This window comes from Bos mutus, chromosome 11 (genome assembly GCF_027580195.1).
Source record: "Bos mutus isolate GX-2022 chromosome 11, NWIPB_WYAK_1.1, whole genome shotgun sequence".
Classification (NCBI taxonomy): domain Eukaryota; kingdom Metazoa; phylum Chordata; class Mammalia; order Artiodactyla; family Bovidae; genus Bos; species Bos mutus.
Window position 1 is genome coordinate 14,033,719 of NC_091627.1, and position 23,368 is coordinate 14,057,086.

General features: G+C 46.5%; 1 protein-coding gene and 1 non-coding gene across 6 annotated transcripts in view; one reads left to right on the forward strand and one right to left on the reverse strand.

Annotated features, from left to right (window-relative positions):
• TTLL11 (tubulin tyrosine ligase like 11) overlaps positions 1 to 23,368 on the forward strand; it is a 270,271-nt gene that overhangs the window by 178,920 nt on the left and 67,983 nt on the right. For 2 of the 5 annotated variants that reach the window (XM_070379049.1, XM_070379051.1), the window contains exon 7: positions 19,782 to 19,880. The exons of the other annotated variants lie outside the window; for them this stretch is intronic. In XM_070379049.1, coding sequence (XP_070235150.1) covers positions 19,782 to 19,880 — 99 coding nt within the window. The remainder of the gene's footprint in view (positions 1 to 19,781; positions 19,881 to 23,368) is intronic. 5 annotated transcript variants of the gene reach the window in all.
• TRNAC-ACA (transfer RNA cysteine (anticodon ACA)) lies at positions 242 to 313 on the reverse strand. The gene has a single exon. It is a non-coding gene; the product is annotated as a tRNA-Cys (tRNA).

Below are 23,368 nucleotides of genomic sequence, written 5' to 3' on the forward strand. Positions count from 1 at the left end.
TGAAACACTTTAAAAAACATGCCTAGTTTCACAATCATCTAGGTTAGGGGGTGAGTTTGCTATCACTTTGTCATGGCCCAAAGTATCCTCATCTTTTTAATAGTGATAGTGATAGTGAAGTTGCTCAGTCGTGTCCGACTCTTCGCAACCCCATGGACAGTAGCCAACCAGGCTCCTCCGTCCATGGGATTTTCCAGGCAAGAATACTGGAGGGGGTTGCCATTTCCTTCTCCAGGGGGTCTTCCCAACCCAGGGATTGAACCCGGGTCTCCTGCGTTGTAGGCAGACGCTTTACCGTCTGAGCCACCAGGGAAGTCACATCTTTTTAATGGCCTTATATTATTCCTTTACGTGAAAGTGAAAGTCGCTCAGTTGTGTCTGACTCTTTGTGACCCCATACAGTCCATGGACTTCTCCAGGCCAGAATACTGGAGTGTGTAGCCTTTCCCTTCTCCAGGGATCTTCCCAACCCAGGGATTGAACCCAGATCTCTCACATTGCAGGTGGATTTTTTACCAGCTGAGCCACTTAACTCCAGTGGATTTTTAAAGTGCAATTTATTTCCTGTAGAGCAATGAGAAATTTAAGATGTAGAGATTATATTCATTCTCACCCCTTACTCAGGCTTGCTTCACCAGGTTCTATGGATTGCTTTTCTTTCTTTCTTTCTTTTTTTTTTATTGTGGTAAAACATACATAACACAAAATTTATCATTTTAACGATTGTTAAAGTGTACAGTTCAGTGTCATCTAAGTATATTCACAATGCTGTTTAACCATCAATTCTAGGAGATTTTAAAGGTGAGTGTATTTATTGAAGTTAAAATTGACTCCTGGCCCACACAAGAGTATTTGAATCAAATGTGATTCAATCCTGTCACTGGAAAGAACATTTATGAATTTGTTGGAATGCTTTTGGCTACAGGTAACTGAAAACCTGACTTAATTTGGCATACATAACAAGGAAATGTATTACCTTCCATGAAAAGATGTCAAAAAGTTAAAAGTATTAGTAGCTCTGAAGTTGGTTAGTGTGGGGGCTTCATGATGTCACTGAATGCCCAAGGGGCTTTCCGTCCTTTTGTTCTTCCCTCCCCAGCTTGGTGGCTTTGTCCCCAGGTTTGTTCCCCTCCTAATCTCAGGATGGCCGCAGCTATCTCAGGTATCATATCCCCAGACAGCAGCATCTCGAGACAGGAAAGGGGACAACATCTGTTCATGTGTCTTTAAGGAGTGAAGGAGGACTTCCCTGGTGGCCCAGTGGTTAAGAATCCATCTTGCAGTGCAGAGTAAAAAGGTTCCATCTCTGCTAGGGGGACTGAGATCCTACATGTGTCAGAGCAACTAACCTGCTCACTGCAATTGGAGAGTCTGTGAGCCCCAAGGAAGATCCTGCATGTCACAGTTAAGCCCTGATAGAGTCGAATAAATAAATATAAATAAAATAGATAACCAGCAAAGAACTACTGTAAAAATTGTTTTAAAGGAACAAAAGAACCTTTATCAGAAGCCCCCCAGTGGACATCCCATTACCCAGACATGCCATTAGCCAGAATTGGGTCACAGTCCCAAGCTGCATCAGTGGTAAGGAATCTGCCTGCCGATGCAGGAGCCACGGGAGACATGGGTTTGATCCCTGGGTCAGGAAGCTCCCCTGGAGGAGGAAATAAGCAACCCACTCCAGTATTCTTGCCGGGATAATCCCATGGACAGAGGAACCTGGTGGGCTACAGGCCACGGGGTTTCAGAGAGTCAGACAAGACTGAGCGACTGAGCACACCCAAGCTTCAACCATATCGTCAAGGGGAATGGACTCGCCAAGGTTGCTTAGACCAATCAGAGCTCTCCCTCGGTTAGGCCTGGGGCTGGGGTCAGCCTCCTCTGAAGCACATGGCCACCAGGAAGAGCAGGGCTACCTCAACAAGATGTGAGTTCTGGTAGGAAGAGGGAAGGGAGGAAATAGGCCTTGGATGGGCTGTCAGTCATGTTGAACTTCCCAACCTGAAAATAAATCTGCCCAGGTTCTAAGTAAGAGGCACTTACCTAGTGAGAGATTAGTTTTGTCTGAATAAAGTAATAAGAATCTTAACTGGAGACCAAGTTTCCTAACAATTTTTCCAGCTCTCTGACTGTCATCAGTTACAGATCAAAGTCTAACACGGTTAGCTGTCTTCAGGACTCATGTGAGTTCACAATTCTTTCAACTGTGATGTTATTCTTCTGTTCTTATTTCTGGCCATCTTTCCAGGCTCAGCTCAGAAAGCATTTCCTCTGACATCCCCCCTGAACCCCAGAATCAAAATGAATTTTCCCTTTTTCCATATTCCCCTTCATTCTGCTTTGTATAACCACTGTCTATCCAGGCTTTTGTTTTTCTTTCTTTGTTTGTTTAAAAAGTGATAAAAGCAATAATAATTCTTCCTTGTCAATAATTTAAACAAATATACACTGTGTAAGTTGAAAAGGCAAATCATCCCATTCAGCTTTTCTCTCAATCCCAACCCTACTTTCCAGTAATGAATCCTGTAATCAGTTTGCTTTTATCCTTCCCAACTTTTTAATGTGATACTTAACTTCTATTTGAATTCATTCTGTTATTGTAATCATTACAAAAAATGGAATCATGCTCTGACCTGTAATGTACACATGGCATTCTATGACTTGTTCTTTTTACTTATCAATATAGTAAAAGCATCTTTAGTATCAATTGATCCAGAGCTAGACATTGTTTCTCTGGCCTGAGTTTTATACCAGGTTGGGGGAGTTAACATACTTTTTATGCCCAATACCCTGATTTTGGGTGCTTAACTTATTTCCACTTTTCCACATTTCAAACAGTACTTCCAGGAATCCCTGTGTGTGCGTGTGTGTGTGTGTGTGCGTGCGCTTATGTCTTTGTCTACACATACCAAGATTTCTGCAGGCTAGACTGCTAGAAAGAAAATTTCTGGGTCAAAGGGTATGTGATTTTTAAATTTTGATAGCTACTGCCAAATTTTATAAGCATGTTCTGGAACCAGCTGCTGTTGGTATAAGATGAGTAATTTCCAGACTTTCAGACTTTATAAACCAATAAATTTTTTTTAATTGTGGAGACAACATAAAGAAAATAAGCAACATTTTATTTTTCCAGCTAAGGACATTAAAAAAATTAAGTGTCAATCTTTAGTCTGAACCATGTGAAATGGACACTTCTATATGTCAAAATCATCTAATATTTGCAATTGAATATGGTCTAACTTAATACCGTCAGCATGATTTCATGAAAGAAGGGACCCACGTGTTCATTCACACACACACCTTATTTGTTTTCTCTTTTCACCCATCATATGGGTGAATATTTAATCTCACATCCAGGGATCACCTGCATAGAGTCAGTGACCAGCGGTTCCCTCCCACCACCGCCGCCAGCGTCTGTCCAGTCTGTCACTAGGAAAGAGGACTTGTTCACATGAGGAGCGGCATGGCGGGGTGGGCATGTAGATGAAACGACATCTGTTCCTGTCCTTGGTCCTTTGCATTGATTTTTAAGAGGCTACAGAGAAGGAGGTGAGAGGCAGAGCTGATGTATCTGGGTGAGAGGACCAGTATGATACTTGGCAAAAGCAGGGGACCCCAGGATATCCCCTGGACCCTGAAATATTCTCTGTTAGGCTCTTTATAGGACCAGTTCGCCAACCCTCAGAATAGGGCCTCGACCATCCCAAGAAAATTCCCTGAGGAAGTGCTTACTACATGCAAGGCTTGGACTCAAAGTTGAAGAAGACATAATCCATGGCTTCAAGGAGTTTCAGTTCAGTTCAGTTCAGTCGCTCAGTCATGTCTGACTCTCTGTGACCCCATGAATCGCAGCACGCCAGGCCTCCCTGTCCATCACCATCTCCCAGAGTTCACTCAAACTCATGTCCATCAAGTCGGTGATGCCATCCAGCCATCTCATCCTCTGTCGTCCCCTTCTCCTCTTACCCCCAATCCCTCCCAGCATCAGAGTCTTTTCCAATGAGTCAACTCTTCGCATGAGGTGGCCAAAGTACTAGAGTTTCAGCTTTAGCATCATTCCTTCCAAGGAAATCCCAGGGCTGATCTCCTTCAGAATGGACTGGTTGGATCTTCTTGCAGTCCAAGGGACTCTCAAAAGTCTTCTCCAACACCACAGTTCAAAAGCATCAATTCTTTGGCACTCAGCTTTCTTCACAGTCCAATTCTCACATCCATACATGACCACTGGAAAAACCATAGCCTTGACTAGACGGATCTTTGTTGGCAAAGTAATGTCTCTGCTTTTCAATATACTATCTATGTTGGTCATAACTTTCCTTCCAAGGAGTAAGCGTCTTTTAATTTCATGGCTGCAGTCACCATCTGCAGTGATTTTGGAGCCCCCCAAAAATAAAGTCTGACACTGTTTCCACTGTTTCCCCATCTATTTCCCATGAAGTGATGGGACCAGATGCCATGATCTCAGTTTTCTGAATGTTGAGTTTTAAGCCAAGTTTTTCACTCTCCTCTTTCACTTTCATTGAGAGGCTTTTTAGTTCCTCTTCACTTTCTGCCATAAGGGTGGTGTCATCTGCATATCTGAGGTGACTGATATTTCTCCTGGCAATCTTGATTCCAGCTTGTGCTTCTTCCAGCCCAGCGTCTCTTAGCCCTCCTCGTCTCTCCGTGGAAGGCCTGGAAGTTTAGAAAACATAGAGAGCCAGTCCTTTGGCTCAGCACTCATGTGACAGTCCAGCTCAGAAGCGAGGCCTCCTCTCCCAGCAGCCTTGTGGGCAGTGGAAGCGGCCCCTTGGGAGCCTGTGCAGGCAAGGAAGCACGGGAGACTGCCTGGTGATGAGAGCTCGGCCCCAGTCGTGGGTGCCCCTGAGGTCTTCATGAGGAGCTCTCTGGAAAGCCTGAGTGATGTGCTGGGTGGGCACAGGGCAGGGCACACTCTGGCTCCATTAATGGATATTACTGGTGGATGGTGGCTGAGATGGTAAGCACAGGGACTTACTGTTTCATCTGAAAGTCCTTCCTGTAAACTAAGCTCCTTGACCATATTATTTCTGTCTCATCTAGTTAATTTGGCCACAGACATACATTAACGAACAGATGTGGCGGAGTTTCAATAAAATTTTATTTATAAAAACTGATGGCTGGGACTTCTCTGGCGGGCCAGTGGTTAAGACTTCTGCTGCAGGGATTGCAGGTTTGATGCCTGGTCAGGGAACTAAGGTCCCGCCTGATGCGATGCTGCCAAAAGAAAAGAACAAAAACCAGATGACAAGTCGTTTTTGACCCAAGGGCCACAGTTTGCAGACTCCATTCTGAAGGAGATCAGCCCTGGGATTTCCTTGGAAGGAATGATGCTAAAGCTGAAGCTCCAGTACTTTGGCCACCTCATGCGAAGAGTTGACTCATTGGAAAAGACCCTGATGCTGGGAGGGATTGGGGGCAGGAGGAGAAGGGGATGACAGAGGATGAGACGGTTGGATGGCATCACTGACTTGATGGATGTGAGTCTGAGTGAACTCCGGGAGTTGGTGATGGACAGGGAGGCCTAGCATGCTGCGATTCGTGGGGTCACAAAGAGTCAGACACGACTGAGTGACTGAACTGACCCTATATGTAATATCAGGGAAAGAACAAGAGCAGCCTATCTTAGAATCAAATGCCACTTTGGTCCCGTACAAGCTGTATCCTCCAGATTAGTATGCAACCTTTTTCTAAAAAAATTTTTTTTAATTTATTTTTGGCTGTGTCACACGAGACCTCTCATTGTGGTGTGCAGGCTTGTCTGTCTAGTTGTGGTACATGGGCTCCAGAGCACGTGGGTGCTGTACTTTCAGCACATGGGCTCTCTAGTTGGGGCAATCGGGCTTAATTGCTCCATGGCACGTGGCATCTTAGTTCCCTGACTAGGGATCAAACCTGAGTCCCCTACATTGGAAGGCAGATTCTTAACCATTGGACCATGAGGGAAGTCCTGATATACCACCTTTTTGAGCTTTAGTTCTCCAAATATGGGCTCCCCAGGTGGTGTTAGTGGTAAAGAACCCCAAATATAAAGTGGGGATAGTAGTCGTCAGGATCGCTTTCAGGATTGCTGTAGGGTTACATGAGATAGTGCGTGCAGAGCATAGGTGCATAGATGGAGGAGGGCTCCAGCACTGCTCATTTTCACGGAGCACAAAGCCATCCAGAGCCCCAGAGCCCAGCTTCCTTCCCTCAGGCCTGTCTAAGGAACAACACGAAAGAGCAGGAGACAAGATTTTTAAAGGGCTGACAGAATGAAATGCATGGGACTTTGATTTTATTTCAACACAAGTTCTGGGCAGAGACTAAATATCCCTGGCCCTCCTTGCACACAGCCTTCAGGTGTCAGTTGAGTAGCATCTTGGTTTTATTACATCCATCACAAGGAGCTGAAGGCTTCCAAAAACACAGTCCTAGACAGATGTCAAGCCTGTCTGGGGATTAGAAATATCCTTTTCCATTAAGCATAAATTAACTTAATCACCAGGTATGAAAGATACGCAACATAAACAGCATTCCCTGCAGCTTTCATTAAAATTAAAAATCTATTTAAAATTTACCTTGTATTTTCTAGGACCCGAACTCCTTCAAAGAGATAATCTCTGCTGTAAATTTTTACACTGACAGAGTGGCAAGATGAATGGGCTGGGGACAGTGATGTACTATGTAATTTAACTTTGCCTCCTGGTCTTCTTTTCACCAACGGATGTATCTGTACGTCTTAAGGAAATAATTAGTCTTGGTAAGATCTGGCCTTTGACCATTTTCAGAATCAGTCAGACTGTTCCCCAATAAAATGAAGCTCAGAGTCGGGATGACTAGCAGCAAGGTTCTTCAAATCTTGTTGTTCTGATCTATGCTGTAGAAAGTGCTCATAGGAAAAAAACAAACAGAAAGAGAGGTATCAGCAATGCATCACTCAGAGATCGGAGACAGAAGCCCCTCCTTGACTTGGCCTCTGTTTCTCTGGAGTGGAAAATGGAAACAGTGACCAGGGTCATTGCATTCCTTATTAACATTGCAGGAAAGACCCCCGTGAAGGAAACCCAGCTGAATCAGAGTGGTGGTGTAGACTGAGCGTTGAAGGCAGACAAACCTGTCTTCAGATACTGGTTCTTTATTTCAGACTCTGATCTTGAACAAGTCATATATTTCCTTTGAGTCTCAAGGTCCTATCTGTAAAAGGGGGTGAATAATGCTCACCTCCTAAGATCATTGTGAAGGTTGGAGATAACCTTAGTGCCTAGAACTCATCACCTCCTGGATGCTTGCTGAATGCTTAATATTATTTATACATATAAGAAATAGTTGCTGAATATCTGAATCATGCCAGATTCGAGACAGAGTGCTGAGGATGCAGAAAGTCATAAAATACAGCCGACTCTCTTAAGGTGCTCACAGACCCAAGAAGGGATTGAGACATAGAAATAAGAGAATCACAGCTGAGAGTGACAAGTCCAACAAGGCACAGGGGTGACACAGAGAAGGGAGTGGGGACATCTACTAAATTATAAGGACATAGAGAGGCTGGCACGACACCTCAGCAGATAGGGGCATTCTGAGCACGAAAATGTAATCAAAGTGTTAAGTTGCTCAGCTGTGTCTGACTCTTTGCGACCCCATGGACTGTAGCCCGCCAGACTCCTCTGTCTGTGAAATTCTCCAAGCAAGAATACCAGAGTGGGTAGCCATTCCCTTCTCCAGGAGATCTTCCTGGCCCAGAGATAGAACCCAGATCTCCTGCATTGCAGGCAGATTCTTTACTGTCTGAGCCACCAGGGAAGCCCAGCAGGGATGGCTTAGGCAAAGCCAAAGGTGTGTAGAGAGAGGTGTCTCATAGTTGGAGGATTATAGGCAGAGTGGTTTTCTAGACAGGGAGGAGGAGTGGGGAGGGAGAACCACGAGGACAGAGTGTCTCTTGATGTGGGCGCATCCTCTGGGGAGCTGGATTCAAAGCGCCCTGAATAATCCTCAGCTGGGCCACCAGGCCGGGCAGGGACCACAGGGTGCCCGCCACCCCACTGAGGTGTGTAAAACATTCAGACCAGAAGGTCTATCTTCTAGAAGGAACTCCAGCTGTTGCTTCAGTGGAGTTGCAGATCAGAGAGGAAGCAGGTGGTAGAGCTGAAAATGCACTGGAAAAGGTGTCCAGATGGCCAGCCCCCAGTCCCTGGGCTACCTTCCGGCCTGTGACCTCATCCACGCCTCCCGGGTGGAGGGGCGCTGTGTCTTCCTCAGATGTTTGTTGAGTATATGCTCAGACGTCCCATCTGAGCATCTTTATCCTGCCTCCCTCACAGTGTCGCTAAGGACTAGGGGTAGCACAGAGGTGAACACACTTGGCAAAGTCTCAGGGTTTATTGAAATATAGGTTTGTGATCATCACCGTAATCGTCAAAGAGTTGTATACCAATTAGAACTCGCACCAATGTTGAAAAACCAGTTTCCTCACCTATTAAAAAAATGTCTGTATAATTACCACTGACTCTCTCATTGAAGAAACCCAGCACATGCCCTTTAAAAATACAAAGAAATGCAAACCACATAGTTACATTTAATGATTTGCCTTTTTGTATTGCAAAAATGACTCATTAGTCAAAACAATGATTATATTTGAGACTATTAAAGGTATTGGGTTGTTTCCTATGTAATCTAAAAAATGTTAATTTATGGGGAAAAAAAAAACCAACCCACTGAACTTGTACAAAACAAGCATTATCTTAAAAACAATGTTTCCCCAAGCATTTTCAACTGACTTGACAGCTCAAAACATCAGTTTCTCTCCAAACCCACAACCCTTTGTTTTAACGTTAAATGTTTTCTAAAGAAAACCACTGCTGTCCCAGGCTAGAATCGGTGTTTGGTTGGAAGCTGTAGTGGTAGCGCACTGTTTTCCAAACTGTTAGACTCAGCTGATGAGGAAGCTGTGAAGGAGTTGCAAAGCTTCTAAAAAGCACTGTACAAAATACAGGGACGGTTACTGCGGAGGCAGAATGTTAAAGGACTATTACTCTGAGGATGAGAATCGAAACCAAGCCACACTGCTCACAGCAGATAAACAACCTACTTTGGCCCAAGTGACGGTTAAGTGATCTCAGATGTGCCTTGAGAGAGAGTGTCCAAATATGAGACTTACTCAAGGTCATGTGCACAAAGCAAGCAGATCGGTTTCCCCAAGGACCTACTGCTGGGGCCTCAGAATCTCCAGAGAGTAGGAGACCACAGTTCTATGACGTGGTCCTGCACTTGACCCTGTATTGTGCGGACCAACTGGTTACCCACCCGGGGCCTCAGTTTCCTAGTCTGTACGTTGAGTAGTCATCTCTGCCCTGCTCCCAGCCTTGCTGTAAGGGTCCATTGAGGTGATGAGTACAAACAGAAGTGTTGCATCCCAGAAAGGATCTTTAAGGTGTGTCTTTAGCAGAACCCATGCCCACCACCCCCCGCCCTGACGACCCTACATGCCCCTTTCCCTTCTCTACGCCCTCCAGATTTCTCTTGTCTGGAAACATCACTGGCTCTGCTTCTGCAGAGCCGCCCCAGTCAGGCTCATCCCGGGGTCTCCCTGAGTCCCAGGAGACAGGTTCAAGAGAAGCCCACTCCAGCTCTGGCTCTGTTCCTTTATGTGTGTATATATATATACTTTTATTTATTTTTGAATGTGCTGGGTCTTTGTTGCTGCACAGGTTTTTCTCTAGTTGAGGCAAGCAGGGGCTATTCTTCAGTGCAGTCTGAGGGCTTCCCTTGCTGCGGAGCACAGGCTCCAGGCCCCTGGGCTTCAGTAGCTGCAGCGTGTGGACTCAGTAGTTGTGGCCCCCGGGCTCTAGAGCACAGACAGTACTCGTGGGGCATGGGCTTAGTTGCTCTGCAGCCTGTGGGATCTTCCCCAGACCAGAGATTGAACCCACATCTCCTGCATTGGCTGGAGGATTCTTTACCACTGAGCCACCAGGGAAGCCCCTCTATTCCTTTCTTACTGAGCCATTCTGGGCAAGTCCTTTCCCCACACTGGGCTTCATTTTCTGGGATCTGAAAATGAAGATTTGGCTGAAGTGGTCTCTGAAGTCGCTTCCTACAGAAAACGAAGTCCCTGAGCACAGTTCAGCCGCAGCTGGTCCTTGTCAATACAGTGAAACCTGGGCTGTTGGAGACCCTCGGGGGAATGAGGCTTTGATCCCCATATTTTCTAATTGGTCTTGTGTTTAATCCTTTAAGCACTAAACCCTTTCCCTTTTATTGGGAATATTGGCTTCTTAAATATATTTAGGCGAATTTGACTTTTTACTTGAATGATGATTTCGCAAACTGGTTTTAGATTGTCCTGTGATGCGTTGGTGCCCCTGAAGAGCCCCGAGATGTCTTGCATCAGCTCCAGAGAGTTTTTCTGCTTCCTCCTCCATTTTCAGGCCGGCAGCTGTCACTTCATGTATGGCAGATTGCGTGGCTGTGGCATCCTGGCTCATCTCTTCTATGAATATTAATAATTTTTTGGCTGAGCGGTGCTGTGTGACCGTCTGAGAATCAGAGCGCCATGTGTGTTAGAAGTATGGGTAAAGTAAGAGTACATAGGTATGGAGTGAGGCCCCAAGAGGCCCTCCTTCCACTTACAGGGTGGAACTTCAGGTCGTAAACTTGGAGATCTTGATTTTGACTCCTCAACTTGCCTCCTAGTTGTGTTCTGAGTACATGGAGGAGGGGTTTGGGTGCCTGACTTCTGATGGGGAGATTTCTCTGCTTCCTAGTATTTTCATGGTGATGGCCTGAGTCAGCCTGTACCCCGAATCTCTCCTCTCTTTGCTGCTCCATCCCCATCTCTTGAGTTCCAGTACTGGGCTATTTCCTCCCATGCTCAGTTTGTTTATACAGGTGGTTTCCTTTGGGTGGAATCCTGGCTTTCCTCTCTTCCTGTCTGCCACCTAGAAGGCTCTACCCAAGCCTTTCATCTCTCAGTTACCTCCTGGGAGCCTCAGGAGCCTGCCCTGCACTCCCAGGGGAGCAGAGTGCCCCCCCCCCCGGTCCCTGTGCCCACCTCTCCATCCACACTTACGCCATATGGAGTGAACCCTCTGTGGGTGGATCACGCCTCCACCCAACAGGAGCTCATCCAGAGCTAGGACTCTCTTGTTCAGCTTTGTATCTAGTACCTGTCTCAATGCCTGGCACATGTGACGTACTTGGGTAGGGTTGGAAGAATGAATGAACAAGCAAATGGACAAATGAATGAATGAATAAACAGACTGCCTGCTGCGGCCTGAATTGTGTCACACCTTCCCCCTCCCTCAAATTTGTGTTGTCGTCCTAACCCCCAGTAACTCAAAATATGACCTTATTCGGAGCATAGGGGCATTGGATAATCAAGTTAAAATGAGATCACTATGGTGGCTGTAATCCAACATGGCTGGCGTCTGTATACAGAGAGGAGATTTCAGGCACAGGCACACACACAAGAGAAAACGATGAGGGGACACAGGTAGTCGACTGCCACGGAGAAAAGCCTGGAACCCCGGCTCCTAGGCGACAAGCCACATCTCTGCTTGGTGGTCCTCATAATGGATGTTCTGATTACTTGAAGGGATCTGTGACTGGGTGGACAGGCAAATGCAGAGAAGTAGAGAAAACCACCGCTGACATGAAAAATGACTGTATCAGTCACTTCAATATTTTATGAATTTCCGGCGCAGTAGTGTCAGAATGGGAGATGGATCTTTTTTCTTTGCTCACGAAACACGAGCACGTAGCAGGCTCTTTCAGGAGCATGAAATCTTCCGCTTGGTCAGCTAGGCTAGCGGTTTCTAATCTGGACCCGTGAGAGCCCGAGGGAGTGCTGTTTTGATGTAGGTCTGCATTGGCACTGCCCTTAGCTGGATATCTGTCCCCTGCCTCGCCCACTTCAGAAGAGAGAAACAAAGGGCCTGATAGAATGTAGGAACTGGGACAAGCTCTCAGGACATATTCCAGCCTGTGGAATTTACAGATGGGAAAACCGAGGTGGTTAGAGGGAAACGGACTTCCCTGGGACTCAGGCTAGCCTGGGAATCTGCATCATGGGATGCCACATCTCCTGCTCATCCTTCCACCCACTAGAAGAAGTTTCCTCCTCCCTTCTCTTAAATGGTCCACGTGCCCTCTGCTCGGATGCTAGGCATCCGTCTCACCTGCCCAGATGGCCCTTTTCTTTGTTCTCCGTCTTCTTTTCCTCCTTTCTCCTTCCAGTGGTATGTTTCGTTATCCCTATTATACAGATGACAGTACGGAACCTCACAAAGTTTAAGTAACTTATCAGTGTCACAGGATTACTCATCAGAGAGTGGCGATGATGGTTTTATCCCCAGCCATCTCACTCCCAAACTTTCCACCACACCATGCTTTTTCTTAATGGATCTTTATCCCTAGGCCTTTGACATTTTATCCCAATTATGTAGAACATATTTTAAAATATCCATTTGGTTAAAAGTAATAAATTTTTCATGGCAAACCAGCGTGCGTGTGAGAATCCCTAGAGACATCTGCAGTAAGATTTAGCAGATTTCAAAGGTCTGACTTATCCTTGGAAGGTTACTTCGGAATGGAAATAAGTGAGCTGATGCTCAAGATGTGGCCAGGGCTGACTCGTGGAGTTGGCTGGAAGGCATCTTGAATAAAGATTTGTAGCCAACTGACTAAAGGGGGTGGTCTCTAGTTAGTGGAAGACCAGGTGATCTCCTATCCTATGTTGGTCTTTGCATGTATACTTACCCTCACCTGTGGATAACTGTTTAGTAAGACCATGCATGCATATGTCCTAAGTTGCTTCAGTTCCATGGGATTCTCCAGGCAAGAACACTGGAGTGGGTTGCCATGCCCTCCTCTTTCAGGGAATCTTCTCGACCCAGGGATCGAACCCATGTCTCATGTCTCCTGCATTGGCAGGTGATTCTTTACCACTAACACCACCTGGGAAGCCCTTGGAAACCTCTATTTGTTGTAGATTTTGCCATGAGCTCTGGGAAGGGAGAAAGAACTTCTTATTCCTCCCTGGATCCCATCACCTAGCACAGTCCTACTATCCAGAACGTACTCCATAAATATCTGTAAAATAACCAGTGAATTTTCCTTTCATTTTGGAGCCATGGACATTTTAGAAGAAATAGTCTCTTCTCTTGGCCATTGCTGAGGACAGCCTGTGGGCTGGCACTGAATCTCCTTCCACTTCCCCTTTTGGAAGTGTTCTGTACGCCAGATTCCTAACAAGGCCCAGCCCACGTGCTTACTGGCAAGCTGAACATCAATCCTTATCCTGTTATGAGTTGATTTCTATGCTTAGTCTTGGGAACCACACCAGCTTTTGCCTTCTAGGAGCTCCCAGCCGAGTGGGCGACTTGACAAATAATTCAAATACAAAAAGACCGAAGTAAGTGTTAAATGAGACACTGGCAATGAGCTTGGGGAGGCAGGGTGATTAATTCTGCCTGGAGGAATCCAGGGAGGGTTCATGGGAAGACAGATATTAAGGAAAATTTATTACATAAATGGATTCTGAGCAGCTGACATCCCAAGTTCATAATCTGCACAAGAAACTCAAAAATAGAGTTCACTGTTTCCAATTCTGGTTGTTTAGGGTGCTGACTCAGACCCAGATTCATAGCTTTGAGAAGACAAGTCTAAAAAATAATTAAAGATACAAATCTCAATGACTATTTCCCATTATTGGGAAAGTGACTATGGGTCACTTGAAAATATTGCTTAATCTCTTCACTTCTAGTTTCACACACTCCTATGTGAAATATTTTTAAACCCATATTTGTGTTGAAATTAATAGAAAAATGTGTCACCCTATTTTATTGTGATCTCAGTAGTTAACTTCAGGGCGAACAAAAGATTATAGATAGAAAAACTTTGAATTGGAGACTACGAATTTATTCCTTAGTAACTTACTAGGGTCATAGACTAAAGCCATATTATATATTGAAGGCCTTAAAAATGTTCATAATTGTTGACTCAGAAATTTCACTTCTGGGTCTTTATATGGTGAGCAAAATTTGTCATGCTTTCTAAGTAGTGAAAAATCCGAAATGATCTAAATGTCCATTAACTTGGGGGATAGTCATTCAGTTATTAAAGATATCTATAAATAATTTTTGGTGATATGGCAAAATGCTTATAATAAAATGTTAAATGTAAATCAAGCTACAAAATTGTATGCATAGTAAGATTTCAACTGTGTGAAAAAATTATATTCATAGAAGGGAAGAAAATTTACCAAAATATTAAAAATGATCATTTCTAGATGGTGAGATTATATATGAGAGTTTTGTTCTCTTACCTACATATTTCTACATTTTTTGTGTCTTTTATCAAGAGATATGATTTTTCAGTAATAACACCAACAATATTTGAGAGGACCCCCCACAACCTGAACCACTGGGTGGGAACGTACATCAGAGGCCAGTGTAGTCTGAGGTCGGGGGCCCTGGGCAGCATGATACAGAGAGTTAGCAAAGCTTTTCAAATGAAAGCGCACAACCAAACAGACTTGGATTCACCGGGGTCCATGGCTGTGGGTCCATGATGGCCAGAGGAGCATGGAAGGCTAGGCGTAGGCAACCAGTCATAATGACCTCCTGGTTCCATGAGTTCAGATCATTCACAGCTAGACCCGGATAGCACCAAGGAGTGTGCACAATGCTGTCTGCCGCCCTGGTGGAGGAAGCAGGTAAGGACTTGGCAGGACTGTGTCATAGAGGCAGGAATGGGCTTCCCTGTGACTCGGGGGTAAAGAATTCACCTGCCAATGCAGGAGACACAGGTTCAATCCGTGATCCAGGAAGATCCTACATGCCAAGGACCTGCTAAGACCACGTGCCACAGCTATCGGGCCCAGGAGCCGCAACTGCTGAAGCCTGTGCATCCTAGAGCCTGTGCTCTGCAACAAAGAGAAGCCAGCACAATGAGAAGCCTGCGCCTGCAATGAAGAGGAGCCCCAGCTCGCCACAACTAGAGAAAAGCTCATGCGGCAGTGAGGACCCGGCACAGCCAAAAATAAATAAATATTTTAAAAAGGCAGGGATAATGGTCAGGGCATCCAACTAGTGGGGAAGTAGCAAATGAAACTGACCTCCTCTATGAGGATGGGGCTGGGAGCTGCTAGAGCTTCAGGTTCAGCTTAGGCCTGAGGATTCCCGGCTGACAGCAGAAACAAGACTGGGGCTCAGGCATCCGAGGATCCAGGTGCTGGACCAAGCATGGCCCAGACTGGACAGGTCTGAGGTGGCCAGTGGAGCCTCAGGACTACGGGACTCCAGCTTTGAGGGGCTGGTTGATGTGTCTAATTGAGCAGTGTATCAAACACATAATAATATATGAGCTGAGCTGTTGTAGATGTCCCTTTGATGATCATTATGAAATGTGAAAGTGTTCTTAGCTGTGAGCATCTTCTTCAAAGAGAACATGCTGTTTCCAAAGAGAGCACTGTCATGAATGTGGGAATTCAAGCCACTTGGGTTTTGTTTTCAGACTTTGTGTGTGAAGCTGAGTTGGGCTGTGTGCTGTGCCCATGTCGGATTTGGTAGCCCTGCACTGTGCTAAAAAAGCCACAAAGCCCTTGCTGTAAAGTGACGGACGGATATCTTTCCATTCGAAGCAAAGAAGGAAAAAAATGTGCCTCAGTATTTCCTTTAAGTATTTCACATTTACCTAATCCTTTGGTTCCAAATAGGAAAAGGAGTACATCAAGGCTGTATATTGTCACCCTGCTTATTTAACTTATATGCAGAGTACATCATGAGAAACGCTGGGCTGGAAGAAGCACAAGCTGGAATCAAGATTACCGGGAGAAATATCAATAACCTCAGATATGCAGATGACACCACCCTTATGGCAGAAAGTGAAGAGGAACTAAAAAGCCTCTTGATGAAAGTGAAAGTGGAGAGTGAAAAAGTTGGCTTAAAGTTCAACATTCAGAAAACAAAGATCATGGCATCTGGTCCCATCACTTCATGGGAAATAGATGCGGAAACAGTAGAAACAGTGTCAGACTTTCTTTTTTTGGGCTCCAAAATCACTGCAGATGGTGACTGCAGCCATGAAATTAAAAGATGCTTACTCCTTGGAAGGAAAGTTATGACCAACCTAGATAGCATATTCAAAAGCAGAGACATTACTTGGCCAACAAAGGTCCATCTAGTCAAGGCTATGGTTTTTCCTGTGGTCATGTATGGATGTGAGAGTTGGACTGTGAAGAAGGCTGAGCGCTGAAGAATTGATGCTTTTGAACTGTGGTGTTGGAGAAGACTCTTGAGAGTCCCTTGGACTGCAAGGAGATCCAACCAGTCCATTCTGAAGGAGATCAGCCCTGGGATTTCTTTGGAAGGAATGATGCTGAAGCTGAAACTCCAGTACTTTGGCCACCTCATGTGAAGAGTTGACTCATTGGAAAAGACTCTGATGCTGGGAGGGATTGGGGGCAAGAGGAGAAGGGGATGACAGAGGATGAGATGGCTGGATGGCATCACTGACTTGATGGACGTGAGCCTGGGTAAACTCCGGGAGTTGGTGATGGACAGGGAGGCCTGGCGTGCTGCGATTCATGGGGTCGCAAAGAGTCGGACATGACTGAGCGACTGAACTGAACTGAACTGAACCCTTTCAATTACACTGTGGCTTCTGTTCTTCATGACAGATTTAGGAAGTATAGACATGGCCAACCCAGAGAAGTTGGTGCTTGCCCTAAGCCAGCCATTGTCTGTACCTGGGGTGTGGGTGTGTGTACACAAAATGAGTGTTTTATAACATTTTATAAAAATATATATGCATAATCTCATATTTTATATATTTATATATATATATACAAAAAGTATCACTTAATCTTCACAACAACTTTGCAAAGGCGATTTTATCTATATTTTCATGTCATCTAGTTGCTCAGTCATGTCGGACTCTTTGTGATTCCATGGACTGTAGCCCGCCAGGCTCCTCTGTCCATGGGATTCTCTAGGCAAGAATATTCGAGTGGGTTGCCAGTTCCTTCTCCAGGGGATCTTCCCGACCCAGGAATCTATATTTTAAAGATGAAAAAATAGACAGTCAAAGAGCTAAGTTACTTGCCCAAAGTCACACAGCATTTCAGCATCACTGTTGGGATCTGAACCCAGCTAGGGTGAGTGTCTCTTCCTCTTCCGGCTGTGCTCCTACTGTGCTGGGGTCCACGCACCTACCCTCACAGGCCCTCCCAGCCCCCTCACTGAGTCCAGGCATTTCCCTTCCCACAGATGCGAAGCTTGAGTCACTCCTGTTGGGAAAGATTAGAAAAAGATGGTCTGGGCGTGGGAAGCCAAGGGGCACCAGGGAGAGGAGCAAGGCGGCCTGGAGCGGTGGCAGCTCCAGCTGCGATGGAGATGAGGGTGCTGAGGATGGTGCAGGGGGCTCTGGATGATGGACACGCGTCAAGAGGATGCCCTGGCGAGGGGGCGATGGGGCGGGCTCCTTGGCCCAGAGGCAGGAGGTAGGGCTGAAGTTCCCCCACACTAATTACGGATGAGAATGTGGGAGCAGGCATGTTGGGAAATTGCTGAGTATCTAAGCACCTAACTGGAGGCGGGAACATTACAAGCTTTTCACACTCACAGCTTCCTGTGGCTCTGCTAGGATCCAGAAGGTAGAATTCAACAGTTCTTGGATATTCAGTTAGAGATGTCTGAACCTTTAGGTGCTGGAACACACACACGTGCAAACACACACACACACACACACACAGAAACATACACGCAGAAATGTGGCTCCATGTAAACACCACCGCTGCTGCTGCTAAGTCACTTCAGTCGTGTCCGACTCTGTGCGACCCCATAGACGGCAGCCCACCAGGCTCCCCCATCCCTGGGATTCTCCAGGCAAGAACACTGGAGTGGGTTGCCATTTCCTTCTCCAATGCATGAAAGTGAAAAGTGAAAATGAAGTCACTCAGTCGTGTCCAACTCTTAGCAACCCCACGGACTGCAGCCTACCAGGCTCCTCCGTCCATGGGATTTTCTAGGCAAGAGTACTGGAGTGGGGTGCCATTGCCTTCTCCATGTAAACACTGCTTTGCAGGAAAGCCAGAAAGATTCTAGGCATCTTGTTCAAACTGCAAGAGATCCTGAAAATTGTCCAGGGGCCAAAGTGTGACAACTTCTTGTTCCTAAATTTAAGATATAGAAGCTCAACCTAACGGATATTATTTAGTCCTCACCCTTTATTATTTTCTTTCGATGAACAGAGGATTTTCATAAAGGCCTTTAATCAATTTGTTCCCACTTTTGGTCCCCCTAAACTGTGGAAAATTCTGAAAGAGATGGGAATACCAGACCACCTGACCTGCCTCTTGAGAAACCTGTATGCAGGTCAGGAAACAACAGTTAGAACTGGACATGGAACAACAGACTGGTTCCAAATAGGAAAAGGAGTATGTCGAGACTGTATATTGTCACCCTACCTATTTAACTTATATGCAGACTACATCATGAGAAACGTTGGGCTGGAAGAAGCACAAGCTGGAATCAAGATTGCTGGGAGAAATATCAATAACCTCAGATATGCAGATGACACCACCCTTATGGCAGAAAGTGAAGAAGAACTAAAGAGCCTCTTGATGAAAGTGAAAGAGGAGAGTGAAAAAGTTGGCTTAAAGTTCAACATTCAGAAAACAAAGATCATGGCAGCTGGTCCCATCACTTCATGGCAAATAGAGATGTGGAAACAGTGGCTGACTTTATTTTTTCTGGGCTCCAAAATCACTGCAGATGGTGACTGGAGCCATGAAATTAAAAGATGCTTACTCCTTGCAAGGAAAGTTATGACCAACCTAGACAGCATATTAAAAAGCAGAGACATTACTTTCTCAACAAAAGTCTGTCTAGTCAAGGCTATGGTTTTTCCAGTAGTCATGTATGGATGTGAGAGTTGGACTGTAAAGAAAGCTGAGCACCAAAGAATTGATGCTTTTGAACTGTGGTGTTGGAGAAGACTCTTGAGAGTCCTTTGGACTGCAAGGAGATTCAACCAGTCCATTCTAAAGGAGACCAGTCCTGGGTGTTCATTGGAAGGACTGATGTTGAAGCTGAAACTCCGATACTTTGGCCACCTGATGCGAAGAGCTGATTCATTTGAGAAGACCCTGATGCTGGGAAAGATTGAGGGCAGGAGAAGAAGGGGGATGACAGAGGATGCGATGGTTGGATGGCATCACTGACTCAGTGGACATGAGTCTGGGTAAACTCTGGGAGTTGGTGATGGACAGGGAGGCCTGGCGTGCTGCGGTTCATGGGGTTGCAAAGAGTTGGACACGACTGAGCGACTGAACTGAACTGAACTTCTCTTCTCCACCATGAATTCTCCCATCTTAAAGATTTTAGGAATCTGCCCTTGAGGTTTGGGAAACAGAAGAGGTTTCTGTGTCTTGGCACTGACCACAGCCTTCAGGACCTCTCTCCCTGTAACAGTTGTGAGCTCCTTGCAGGCAGACACTGTGCCTTGTTGATTTTAGATGCCCTGTGCCAGGGTTCAACACAGAGGAGGTGCCATGTGCCGACCTGCTCAGTGCCAGCCTAAGGATGTCTAGGACCTACAGTTTTGTTCAAACCATTTGCGCAAACATGCTCTCCAGGTCCTCACTGTTCGCTCCCCATGGATGCTGCAGGCCAGGCCAGGGAAGGCCCTCCGAGCCCCCCAGCACCTACTCTGTAGAAGTTACTTGTATTTGTCTCGTGCAAAATGCTTTGCAAAAATGAGTTCATTATGCTTTCTGATTTCAGCTTTCCAGATATCTATATGGACAGAAAACACAGATTCCCTCCAGTTTCTGAAAGAATGTCTTCATTGAAGCTTCAGCTTTCGAAGCTTTCCATAGTCAGGTACTGGCCAGTTGAGTGGACTTAGCTGGAGTTGCCTGTGTCTCCCATATCTATAGCCGTGTCTCCCAGTAAAGGGTGGTCCATCCGGCACGGTCAGAGGAGTTGGGGTAGCAGGGATTGAGATGGAATCAGAACTATCCCCGATTCTCCCTTCACGAGTGGGAAACAACACGGCAGAATGGGGAAAAGACCGGTTTTGGTGACACAGAGAGACTTGATCTGAATCCCTCTCTTGCCGTTTATCTGCTGTGTGACTTTGGACAAGTTCCTTACCCTCTCTGAGTCTGGGGTCCTCATCTGCCAAATGGAGATACTAGTACCCAACTCCTGGGATCCCTGTGAGAGTTCAAAGTAATTTTTTGTAAAAATATGATGACAGCTATGTTAAACCTTATATACCGCACACACATACATTTGCACACTTATGAGATGGATAGACAGACAGACAGACAGAGGAGAAATCCTGAAAAGAAAACACCACCATGTTAGCTGTGGCTGGCTCTGTGTAGGTGGTGAAACAAAGAGGGAATTTTTTCCCCTTTCTCTGCTTTTCCATATCTTTAAATATTTTTTCCCTTGAACATATATTGAGTTTATAATTAGAAAAATAGAAAGAAAACCAAGAAGCATGAAATGGGGGGGAAAAAAGAAATAATATGCATTAAGTACCAGGCATAAGTTGGCACCCAGTAAATGGTAGCTATTTTTACTAATTAGTCATTATGCCTAATAATAATAATTAGGAGTAATGATTTCCTCTGGGACCAGAGGTTGTGAATTAGTCTGTTGGTGGCTAATGACTCACAGCGAAGGGGAGTTCTGGGTTCACTCCCAGCCGGGGCCACCCCTCACTTGTCTCCCTGATCTTTCTGCCAACACTCTGGGCTCCTGGGCTCCACAAGCTTGCTGATGCTGCGTCCTTCCACGCAAACAGCTGAGCCCAGAGCTCCTGTGCCCAAGACCAAGGGGAGACGGCAGAGGTGTTCCCCACGGGGCTCTCCACGGAGGGGCACATTCAAGGAGAGCGGCAGTGCCTGTGGCAGGACGCTGCTGTCCCTGTGTTAACGGCGGGTCGCCTGTCTAGGGAGACAGTAAGAGTGAGAGGGTCGAGGTTCACCTCTATTTTGTCTGTCTGAATAGCAGAGGAGATTCTCGGTAAACACATTGCCCAGCATTTAAAACTAACTTGATGCTGCTGGTTGGAAGATTATGCAAGTTAAAAACATGCCCCTCTCTCTTCAATTGGGCTTCCCTGGTGGTTCAGTGGTAAAGAATCCACCTGCCCAATGTAGGAGCCTCCGGTTCAATCCCTGGGTCAGGAAGATCCCCTGGAGAAGGAAATGGCAACCCACTCTGGTATTCTTGCCTGGGAAATCCCACAGACAGAGGAGCCTGATGGGCTACAGTCTATGGGGTTGCAAAAGAGTCGGACATGACTTAGTGACTAAACAACAACTGCTTTCTTCAATTATCAGTATAGTGATGAAAATGATCCAGATTTAGCCCAAATTAGAGTTTAAGACTAAATGATCAAATTCTTCAGGGTCCAGTAGGTTCAACCAGAGAGAAGTAAAATTCTGCATTGAGGACAGAAAAAGCAAAATCCCAAACCAGCTGTGTGACTGTGGGTAGGTCAGTCAACCTCTCTGAAAACCTGTGTCCTCAGGTGTAAAATGAGAGATGGGCACAGTTACTTCCTGATGTCCCTGGAAGTGCTCAGTTCCATGGCATGCTGATTATAAATGCAGTCGGTTCTGAGATGATGGTGGACTGGAGTTTTTCTCTGCTCAGCGGGCCAGCTGCCCTCTGCCCAATGTGGGTAAGGCAGGACAGGACAGGAATTCTCTCCTGGGTGGACACTTACTGGTGTGGCCCCCAGAGGTGATACATGATGGCAGGACTTCAGCTAGAGGCTCCTTGAACAATGGAAACAGCAGATCCTGCACAAGTCCTTACCATCCTTATTCTGAGACTGAGCTGCTGCTGCTGCTGCTGCTAAGTCGCTTCAGTTGTGTCCGACTCTGTGCGACCCCACAGATGGCAGCCCACCAGGCTCCCCCGTTCCTGGGATTCTCCAGGCAAGAACACTGGAGTGGGTTGCCATTTCCTTCTCCAATGCATGAAAGTGAAAAGTGAAAGTGAAGTCGCTCAGTTGTGTCCGACTCTTCGAGACCCCATGGACTGCAGCCCACCAGGCTCCTCCATCCATGGGATTTTCCAGGCAAGAGCTGGAGTTGGGTACCATTGCCTTCTCTGGAGACTGAGCTACTAGAGATTAAATGCCCACCGTGTGCCAGGCACTGTGGCAGGTGTTACGGTAACGGGTGTCTCTAATCTTCAGGCGTCTGCAGGACTAGCCTTGCCTGGTTTCACGGCTGAAGCAGCTGAGGCTCCAGTCGTTGGCTCCCTTTCCTCACTAGTCATTTTCTGTGCACCTACTGTGTGCTCGGGCCACGGCCTTGGGAATCGAGAGATCAAGATGACCCCCCTCCCCAACTCAGGGCTGGCAGTTTGATCATAGTACCATGTGAAAGGGCTTCAGAAGCAGTGTAAAGAGGGGTGTTGTAAAGCATGGTGAAGGGCGGGGCGAGGTGAGGGATGGCATTCCAGGCAGCGGCCACAGCACGTGCAGAGGCCCTCAGCTAGCAGATGGCAGGCGGACGTGGCCAACGGTGCTGTCTGCCTGGAGTTTACCTGGGAACATGGTGGGACATGGGTGGGAGCAGAATACAGAGCCAGAACGTGAAAGGACTTGACCAGGCCAGAGAGCGAAGGCTCTGACCTGCAGGCAGAGAACGGTTGGTCATTCATGCATTCCCTCACTCGGCCTGTGTTTGCTGAGTGCTCGCTCTGTGCCAGGACCGAGGAGTCGTTAGTGAACAAAGCATTGGAAATTCCCGCTTATGAGCAACTGACGTACTTTACTGGAGTGAAAAGGCAGGGAGTGGACAGTAAACAAAATAAATGAGTACAATTTCTGTCCCGTAGATGGTGATGAGTGCTGTGGGGAATGAAGCCAGGAAGGGCCCGGGGCACTGGGGAAGTGCGGGTTAAAGCTGTGAGCGGGAGGTCGGGAAGGCCTGTCTGAGGAGGGGCCGTCGCCACAAGCACTGGAACGAAAGGAGGAGGAGAGCCAGGGTAGGGTCTCCGGGGACCCGCTGGGATCTGCAGTTGAGCCGTGACACAGAGGCTGTGTCAGCAGGGAAGCTTACAAGCCAGGAGACTGGCGCAGGGGCTTTTGGAATTCAGGCGACCCGTCGATGAGGTGATAGGTGATGGCGGCTTGGATTATGGAGCGAGCAGTGGGGATGGGCAGAGTGGGCGAATCGAGGTGAACGAACAAGGCCGGGCTACTCAATGTGGGGGTGAGGGACAATGGATCTCTGTCTGGCTTCTGACCCAGGCATGGGCCTCTGCATTTGGACAAAGCTGGAGGCTCAGGTGTGGAAGACCCCAAAAGATGAGCCTCAGTTGTTGCGAATAGAAGC